This window comes from Nicotiana sylvestris, chromosome 2, assembly GCF_000393655.2.
Source record: "Nicotiana sylvestris chromosome 2, ASM39365v2, whole genome shotgun sequence".
NCBI classification, from domain to species: domain Eukaryota; kingdom Viridiplantae; phylum Streptophyta; class Magnoliopsida; order Solanales; family Solanaceae; genus Nicotiana; species Nicotiana sylvestris.
In genome coordinates this window covers 28,002,261-28,012,789 of record NC_091058.1, presented here as the reverse complement: position 1 = coordinate 28,012,789, position 10,529 = coordinate 28,002,261, and the positions used below count along the sequence as shown (strand labels likewise).

Sequence of the window (10,529 nt, the reverse complement as noted above, 5' to 3'; positions counted from 1 at the left end):
CCAAACTGGGCCTCTAGGAAGATGACACCGTGGGCTTAATGAAGTGAGCTCATCACTTTAGCTCAATTAAATGGGCTAGCCCAATGGATTAAGACTTATTTATTTAATCCATATATATTGGACTTATATAACTAATTCAATTATATTAGCCCAATAATATTTATTTGGACTAATATATCTTGAATTTAAAATATAGTCCAAAGTATTTTATGGATTTAATTCCAATGAAATTTATATGCCTACAAATGTCCCCTACTTCAAGACTTGTTAAGGTCTTTTGACTTTTGAAGACTAGACTTGAAGTATTTATATTAGTACACTTGAACTGGCTTTGACTTAAATCATATGAAATGTTAAAGTATTCGAACTTTAAATTTCAAAATAACATGCCTTAATCACATGGAATGTAAAAGCTATTAAATTTTAATTCCCAAAATTACTACTGCCCACTGTTATGTGGGTTTCCATTTTGAAAAACTTCAAAATCAATAACTTTACCATATTATACTTAAAGGAATTGGTTGCTGACATAAGCAACAGTTCTAATATATTTTGTTGCATGCTCACGTGGTTTAATGAAATCACAACAACTTTTCCCATTAGGAATTGAAGACTTTCGCCGCCTAGGACTTCTCTTTTCCAACCAGATTAACATATCCAATTCTTTTTGGACTCTACCAATTAGCAATCCCACATCGTTATTAGTTATCTTAAGAGCCGCATCACTGCACCTATAAATAGGTCATGCCTTTCATTCAATTGGCATCAATTGATGTGTTTGCAGTCCACATCGAGTCTACCTTTCACGATTCTGAAGAATTTAACGCAAAGGTATTTTCTTCTTCTTTTCTTGTGATTTCTTTTTTGTTGTCTTTTTTTTTGTAGGTAAAGTGAGAAAGATATGTTCTTTGTTCAACAAGATGATTCACGCATGAAGAAGATAATCTTGGGGTGTGAGGGGATGGGTACTCATCCCTGCCCGATTCTTGGAGAGATTACTCTCAATGTGGCCGATTCTTGGAGAGATTACTCTCAAAATGGCTCGACTATCGGCGATGCCAACTTAAGGTGCAAAGGGACTTATATGTCCACCTTAAGATTGGAAAGTTACAGTTCCTTTTAAGGACAAACCCACGAAGAGGCCAACTTAAGATGCGAAGGGACTTATATGTCCACCTTAAGATTGGAAAGTTATAGTTCACTTTAAGGACAAATCCACGAAGAGGCCAACTTAAGGTGCAAAGGGACTTATATGTCCACCTTAAGATTGGAAAGTTACAAAGCTTCAACTTGAAGACGACATCGACTTGAACACTTGGAAAACTTTGAAGATTTGACGGACTTTGCAGACTTCAACTCGAAGATTCGGAGGGCTTAAACAATTCAACTTTAAGATCGGTGAATTTGAATACTGAAACTTGAAGACCGATGAACTTGAAGACTTCAACTTGGGGGCTTAAATATTTCAACTTTAAGACCGGCGAATTTGAAGACTGAAACTTGAAGACCGACGAACTTGAAGACTTCAACTTTGAGACTTGGAGGGCCTAAATATTTCAACTTGGAGATCGGCGAATTTGAAGACTTCAACTTGAAAACTGACGGACTTGAAGACTTCAACTTTGAGACTTGGAAGGCCTAAATATTTCAACTTGAAGATCGGCGAATTTGAAGACTTCAACTTGTAAACCGACGGACTTGAAGACTTCAATTTTGAGACTTGGAGGGCCTAAATATTTCAACTCGAAGATCGGCGAATTTGAAGATTTCAACTTGAAGACCGACAAAGTTGAAGATTTCAACTTGGGGACTTCAACTTGAATACCAACGGACTTGAAGATATCAATTTACTATGGAGGGTTGCTCCTTTTAAATCAAATGAGATCAAAGTTCAACAAGAGGACGGCATTTCAGCTTGATTTTGCATTCCTCCATACTTCACTCAGACAACAATTGGGCAATATGTATCTTTTGAACTTATGCGACTGAACTTAGAATGAAACTCTAAGCTGCCTACGTACCTCGGTGAAGAGTATCAAGTCATACCATAGTTCAGACTGGGTAGATTCCTACGTACCTCGGTGAAGATGATCAAGTCATACCATAGTTCAGACTGGGTAGATTTTTTTTTTACGTCCTAACTTTTACCTAGGCCGCCTCTTTTAAGATTTTCAACCTAGCGGACTTTTTTTTTGGGTCGTACGCAGTTTATCTTCTTGCGGGCCAGGAGTGTGGCAATATGCAGTTTAAGCTCATGCGTCAAGGAGCATCATGACTTGCAGTTTAGGCTCGTACGTCGAGGAGCGTTTCAACTTCAAAGATAATACTTCTTCAAAAACTTGCCATTGATAGGGCCGATTCTCATACCATCTGTATCAAACAGTTTGTAAGCCCCACTTGAGTAAGCTTCTTGTACGACATATGGCCCATCCCATTTTGAAGTGAACTTCCCCACAGGTTTATGGGAAGTAATTATGGGTCTTCGTACGGTAAGGACTTGATCTCCTACTTGAAAGGATCTCGGACGAACTCTTTTATTGAAGGCGCGAGACAATCGAGCTTGATAACATTCAAGACTCTGTTGAGCTTCCAATCTTTTTTCATCAAGAGCTTCCAACTCTGCTAATCGAAGTCGAGCATTTTCTTCGTCAGTGATCCCTTCTTGAATAGCCAATCGTAACGAAGGTATTTGATGCTCAAGTGACAAGACGGTTTCGACTCCATAAACGAGTGAATAAGGAGTCGCCTGTGTTGGCGTGCGATGAGTCGTTCTATATGCCCATAGAGCTTCTTCCATACGGTCATTCCAATCTCGTTTGGATTTGGAGACAACTTTCTTTAACAAGTTGCATAGAGTCTTGTTGAATGCCTCAACTAGACCATTAGCGACAGCGTTGTACATCGAAGAGTTACGTTGCTTGAAGCCAAAGAGATCACAAATCTTGTTCATCAACATACTATCGAATGACTTTCCATTATCCGTTATTATGTAACAAAGAATGCCAAGCTCCTCGAAACTGGTCCGAAGCTTCCAAAGGTGACATCGAGGATGTTTTCCACATCAGCATAGAACCTAGAGTTAGCAAACTTGGTGGATGTTGATCTGGAGTTGATTTTCTTCGAAGCCATTTCAATATTCTTGAACTTTGGTGATTGAAAAGTTGAGATGAGAGGTAGAGATTGTCCCACTGGGCGTGCCAGAATTTGTAGACAATAAATTTGGTTCTAAAAAATAAAATCAAGACCGAAAAATATCGCAACAATCGTAGTATTTTATTTCGAATATTATGAGTGTACAATCTCTATGAATCCTCTGATTCTACTTTTCAATAGTAAATAAATTCAAGGGCCTTTGAGCTTGATCTTGAATATGTATTTGTTGCCTCGAACGATGATCTTGTTCTTGAGCTTGAGCTTGATTGCTTGAACTTGACCTTGATTTGTTCTTCGTTCTTGAACTTGCACTTGATTTCTTGAACTTGAACTTGAAGCTTGAAACTTGTGGAGGAATTTGCAGCGTTTGATCCACGAGCTCTTTCTTGCTTCTTGTTATAACTTCTGATAGTTTTTCTGAGTTATGAAGACCCTTATTTATAGTTGTGGAAGGGAAGAGTTGTGATAAGAACAAACTTTTTCCGACCAATCAAATTGAAGTGTTACATGGCTGCATTTGATTGTCCAGAAGATGTCACTTGCACACATGGCGCGATTTCATTGGCCTTTTAGCGTGACTGGACATGCCTTGTCATTTTTGACACGTGGTGTGGTCCTATTGGCCCTTCCGCTTGACTTGGCTCGCCACGTCATTTGACACGTGGCACCAAACTGGGCCTCTAGGAAGATGACATCTTGGGCTTAATGAAGTGGGCTCATCGCTTTAGCTCAATTAAATGAGCTAGCTCAATGGATTAAGACTTATTTATTTAATCCATATATATTGGACTTATATAACTAATTCAATTATATTAGCCCAATAATATTTATTTGGACCAATATATCTTGAATTTAAAATATAATCCAAAGTATTTTATGGATTTAATTCCAATGAAATTTATATGCCTACAGTACTGTTATTCAAAATTATAGCTGGTTTTATATTAGAATCCATACCTTAAGATTGATTATAATAAATTTTTCTGGTGTAACTTGTTTTTTGACTATTGTTAATGATTGGATAAATTAGATACTATTTAGTTCTGTTCGTATGGTTATGAGAGCTCCCCCCATCCCCACCCCCACCCCCCACACCAAATATCTGGACTCTACCTTGGCATTGCTCATTTTTCCAGAGTAGAGCGGTGAAAGTACTCTTATAGTTTGTTTATTTGTTTTGTTTTTTAAGATTAAGATTTAAGATATTTGAATCGACATAGAAATTTTTATTAAGATAGGTGTATCTTTATTTTCGTTTAAAATTCAATAAAATATAAAGTTTAAATAAAATAGTAATTAAATATAATATCCACAAAATGCAGAGATTATATTAATCTAAACAAGCCTTTTTTGCTACTATACATGTTCTCTATAGATTGAAATTCACTTTCAATTACAAGAGAGATCAATCACGAGAAGAACATCATAAAAAGAAGGAAGAAAAGACTTTGTTTTAGGAAAAAGGAAAATAAGACTTAATACTTACAAGTTACAACTTCACATGATTTTCTGAAAGGCATAAAATAAAGAAGAATACTTCCTCGAGAGAATATTCAGCAAAAATTTCATGAGGTGCGTATTTGGTCTCTTCCATTTAATCTGAAATTATTTTAATACCTAATTGATATACTCTTCTCTTTTTCTTCGTTGCTACTTTCTTTCATGTCCTGTGTATCCAGGAGTTTCGTTGGTGCTTTCTTCTTTATCGTCTTAGTTGTAAAAGTTGTAGGTTGTGCTTAAGGTTTCTTGTTCTTCTTCTTCTTAGTTGCAAAATATGTTTGTTACATTTGTTATTGCTTTGACAATTTGATGATTGAGATTTATTTTTTATGATACTTGAAAGTTATGTTTCAAATTTGAGCTCATGGAGTTGAATCGTGTGTTGAATTGTTGAATTCAAAGATAAGTTTATGTTTAAGAACTTAAGATCCGATTTTTTAAGTTGCATTGAAGAGATAAAACTATTTAAAATCCAAAATTTCGGAAGGAACATTAGAAAAATAAAATAACTTAAGATCCCTTTTTCTGAAGTTGTATTGGAAAGACAGAAGAACCTTAGATCGATTCTGAAACTACGTTAAAAATATAGAAGAACTTCAAATTCTGGTGCGTAAACTTTGTAAATTATCGTGGAGTTTTTTTTTTACCAAAATTGTCCCTTAAATATAGGGGTAGGTCTAATTTTGTCCTTCATATTTTATATTGAGCACATGTAGTCCTTTATTTTTGCTAAAATGGAGCACATGTATGCTAGTTAACAGCAAAGCCCAATAAAAGGCACAAAACTGACGGCCCCATCCCATGTGCAGTGCACATGACAGTAGAAACATGAGCCTAATATAGGTTGTCTTAGCCGTAATATTATAATTTGCTTGGCTTTTAAATTACTCATGGGGTGAGCAGAATTTTTTTGATTCCTAACCTATAAACAGTTTCAAGAACAATAAAGGAGAAAAGTGTTGTTAATAATTCCTTTTAAGATAAGAACTGATGGAATAGTTTAATTCTGCCCATTTTTTGAACTGATTATGTCACTAGTCATGCTAATCCTTCATTACACGTTGTAAGATTTTTTTTTTTCATAGTGACAAAAATATTCGAAAATTACTTTAGGACATAGATGTTACACTCTAATATATTAATTGATAACATTTATTCTTATTATATATTCTATCACACATAAAATAATATAAAGATCCAATATAATTTAATGTAAGTACTATTTAATATCGACAATTAAGCACTGCAATAATTATGCAAGGAGTATTTTCTTATACAAGTAACCAAATAATACGTAAGTATACAAAAATTATTTTTTACTCTCAGTTGTGTCGTTTTATGTTGAAATTACTTTTTATATTTTCTTATTTTAACTTAACGTCATTAGTATTTTATAGCAATATATTTTTATTTTTACTATAATTTTCACTTATTTTTCTCTACTTTTATTTTGAGTATAATAATTTATATTCATATTATGATATAGTTTATTTTAATTAGTTAGAATTGATTTTATATTTAATAAATTATTTTAAACTATTTTAAAATGAAAGGGTTTAAGCTTTTTAATTGATGGATTTAAAGAGTTACAAATCCCAAATGGTAGGCCCAATTTCAGATTTTTCAAGCCCAAATTTCCCTTAGCCTACACCCCTTTCCCCTTTAACCCGCCGGATCCACCCCTGACTCGCCCTATCTCCATTTTTATTTAATCGGGAAAACTACCTGGCTAAGCACTTTTTAAAAATTATTTAAGAAAATGATATCAAATTTTGTTTATTTCATAAATATCAGATATTTTTACACAATTATTATATTGTAAAGATTATGTGACAGTTAATTAGTCAACACACGGCACAAATCATGGGATTGTCTTTTATTTTCATACTCTCTCCTCTCATCTTATATTTTAAAATTGAGAATTTTTCATAAAGAACCATCTTTTAGGTCTAATTAGTCATTTATAGATATCCTTTGCTATGTTACGTGTTATAGATACCTTTTATGTTTTTATACAATGTATTTTATGTATTTAAGATGTTGTATTCATTAATACACCAAAAAAAATAGGCGTAAAAACAGAAATTTCAGCTAAGTCTGATATGTATTTAGCTGTATTTAAGCGGCATTAACATGAAATACAGTAACGTATCTGCGCAAAATCTGGAAGGTTAAACTAGTTAAAAATGGAAGAAAATCAAATCACATGATATTCTCCTAAATTAACTCAACGAACTGAAACTAGTACACATTAATATGTATTCTGCTCAAAGAAAGCAACTCAGAAACGTGAATACTGCGAAAAAACAGAGCAACATCTGATCGAACTTCTTCCATTCTCTTCTCCTTTATTTCGATTGATACAAATTATATACAAAACAAGGTATTCATCCTATATACAAATGGCAAGTTTAACAGTTTTGTTGCGTCATTCTGGCAAGTGGAACGATGAGGGCAATTACATCGATTTTTCAATTGAGGGAATACCGATAAAGGAGTATGCCTCCTTTAATGATCTGATTGCTTCAATTTCTAATCAACTGGGTATAGATTTGAGCTCAAAGACCATTAAAATACAATACAAAGTAGAAGAAAATTGTACGCCAATGGAAATACACAATGATATGGGTTACAGAGTGTATGTAGAATTGAAAAAAGAGAACAGAGAATTTGGGATGTATCCTTTGTGCATAACAACTATTGAAAAAGATCTTATATCCGGAGGTAGTTTAAATCAAGGCGACATTGTGCAAAATAGACGAAGGAGTTCAAAGGTACGATTCCGATACAGATGATACACTGGCTCTAGATTTTGTCAATTCAGGAGAAGCGATTGGAGTGTTTGAACTCCATAAGGATTTGATAATTTCAAAAACTGATCAAAAGGAGGTTATGACTGGACAAGTTTATAAGGATAAGGCTACATTGAAAGAGGTGATGGAGAATTATGCTATAGCTCAAAGGTTTCAATTGCGGATTGATAGGTCTAATGCTGTCAGGTTTGCATGTATTTAAATTTTTTTTCCGTTGTATTTTCGATTATTGGTTCGAGCTGTAAGTTTAACGTCATTGTATTTATGCGTATTTGTGTATTTCCTCTTGATGATCACAGATGAAGTAAACATATGCTTGTTTAGGGTCCTTAAATACATGTATTCATATGTATTTTATTGGTATAAATACACAACAGTGGCTCTAATTATTTTCTTATTACGTCTACTATGGTATTAAGTGTATGCATATACAAATAAGTGTATTAAGTTATATTCATTGTATTCAAACGCATATAACTATAATGGAATTCAGTAGTATAAAAATTTATATATATAGATGTCAGGATGTATCTATGTCAGATTGTATTTGTCTGTATATGAGCTGCATTTTTTGTAAACACTTATGCTAATCAAATGTAAAATAATTAATTCTTTGCAGCTATGCATTACTATGTATTTCAGAAGATTGTGAATGGAGGTTTAAGGCTTCAAGCATTAACAAATCAGAACTATTCAAAGTGAGAGAATTCAATGATAACCATACATGTCTGCCGAAGGACAAGGTGTATGAGCAGCGGCAGGTTATAAACCATAAGTGGAAATACACTCCAAGGGATATTATTGATGATGTGAAATCAGATTTAGGTGTAGATGTTAGCTACATGTTGGCGTGGAGGGCTAAAGAAAAGGCAATGAATTTTTCGAGAGGTGAACCGGCTAATTCATACAAAAATTTACCAGGATACTTATATACAATGGATATGACATATCCAGGTTCCCACATCAGAATGGTAAAATCGCCAAAAAATGACTTCATGTACGTGTATATATCCTTGTATGCCTGTATAAGGGGGTTTGATCATTGTAGACCCATTGTTGTTGTGGATGGAAGTCACCTAAAATCTTACTACACCGGGACATTCGTTTCGGCAAGCACGTTGGATGGTGCAGGTGAGTATCTGAATTATAATACAATCTGTTAATATTTTTAAATATTGAAATACATGTTTTAAAAATAATTATATTCAATTGTATTTACAGGTCATATATTGCCACTAGCATATGGTGTTATTGATTCAGAGAACGATGCTGCTTGGACGTGGTTCTTTGAGCAATTCAAGATAACATACGGTGAAAGGGAAAACATGTGCATAATTTCAAATAGAAATGAGAGTATCATTAAATCTGTATCGAGAGTGTATCCAGATGTACCGCATTTTGCTTGTATTTGGCATCTATAGAACAACGTATATAAGAAATTCAAAAAGAGCCATGCCAAGTTGAGCGAGATATACTTCTCGATGGCAAAAACATACACACAAGCTGAATTTGATAGTCTGATGGAGAAGGTGGAGAAGGTAGATATTACGGTGAAAGAATACTTAGAGTTAGTTGGTTACGAAAAGTGGGCTAGGTTGTATGTACCTGTTAACAGGGGATGGATAATGACGTCAAACATTGCTGAGTCAACCAATGTCGCACTAGTTTCAGCAAGGGAATTGCCAATATACAACTTCCTCGAAGAAGTTAGGAAGATGTTTGGACGTTGGAATTGTAGTAACCGCAAAGAAGCTACACAGACATACACGGCGCTTAGAAAAAAATACAAGGAGATGCTGACTTTGAATGAGGCAATGTCTACACGTATGACTGTAAGTTATATTTTAATGTCATTGCTGTATATAGCTTAATTGTTACTGAATTAATGGCATGAATACAACTAAATACAATGATTTTTTAAGTAGAACTACCATTAATACATATGAATACAACTATATTCAAACTCATAAAAGATATATTTTTTCGTAGATCTGATATGAATACAACTGAATATAACTAAAAACATGCTGCAAAAACTGTTGGAATACATCAGAATATAACTAACAAAGCTGTATTATATGTAATTTTAATATGTATTGTCAATACGTATGATTCTAATGCTTTTGTTAGCATCTTGTTGCCTAAAGTACAACAGAATTTTGATAAGTTCTACACTAATTACAGTTGATATTCTGCTGGTCTAAATATTTGATGTATTCATCTATATGCCAAAATTTCAGTTGTATGTAACTTATTAATTCAGCATTATACATTTGGTAATTCAGGTATATGTGCTCAAAACTTATATTTCTATTTTTAAATGTAGGTGGTACCATCAACTGAATACTTACATACGGTTAACGATGGTGGGAGGAATTACACAGTCTGCCTGTTAGAGAGAAAATGTGTTTGTGGGAGGTTCCAAGTTGATGAATTGCCATGCCCACATGCTTGGGCTGTATTGAAGAGCAAGTTTCTAATGCCAGAAGAATATTGCTCTAACTATTACAAACCAAATACAATTGTAATGACATACGATGTACCAGTGTACCCGCTACCGGACAGAAATGACTGGAATATACCAGAACATGTGGTAGGGGAGGTTGTATTATCACCCAAATGGAAAAGACCTCCTGAAAGGCCAAAGAATAAGCGCGATAAAACTTTAAGAAAATTGTTGCAACCGAAAAATCAACATTCATGTAGCATATGTGGGTAGGGAGGACATAACAAGCGAACATGTAGAAATGCTCCACGTAATAAATAGTTAACACTCTGACATGTATTGGTGCTTCAACGATTTATCAATACTTATGATGACATTGTCAAGTAATAAATTCTCATTGTCAAGTAATATATTCTGAAATGACTTTCGTGAATAGTTTCTGAATACATATAGTTGAAGTATTTTTATACAGATAAATACATAAGTACTATACAGTTGAGTATAACTGAGTATAGATGAATACTAAAAAATACAACTGGATACAACTGTTGTATTTTTATGAATAATATAATTGAGTAGCACTAAATGTAAATGAATACACCAAAATACAACTGAAT

At 33.9% G+C, this 10,529-nt stretch overlaps 1 protein-coding gene across 1 annotated transcript; it reads left to right on the top strand.

Moving 5' to 3' along the window:
• Nucleotides 1-7,055: 7,055 nt before the first annotated feature.
• On the top strand, nt 7,056-10,185 carry LOC104247097 (uncharacterized). Its single transcript, XM_009803045.2, has 6 exons — nt 7,056-7,377; nt 7,478-7,652; nt 8,086-8,597; nt 8,688-8,833; nt 8,888-9,298; nt 9,793-10,185. The coding sequence occupies exons 1-6, from the start codon at nt 7,056-7,058 to the stop codon at nt 10,183-10,185; spliced, it is 1,959 nt and encodes a 652-aa protein (XP_009801347.2).
• The last annotated feature ends 344 nt before the right edge of the window (nt 10,186-10,529 follow it).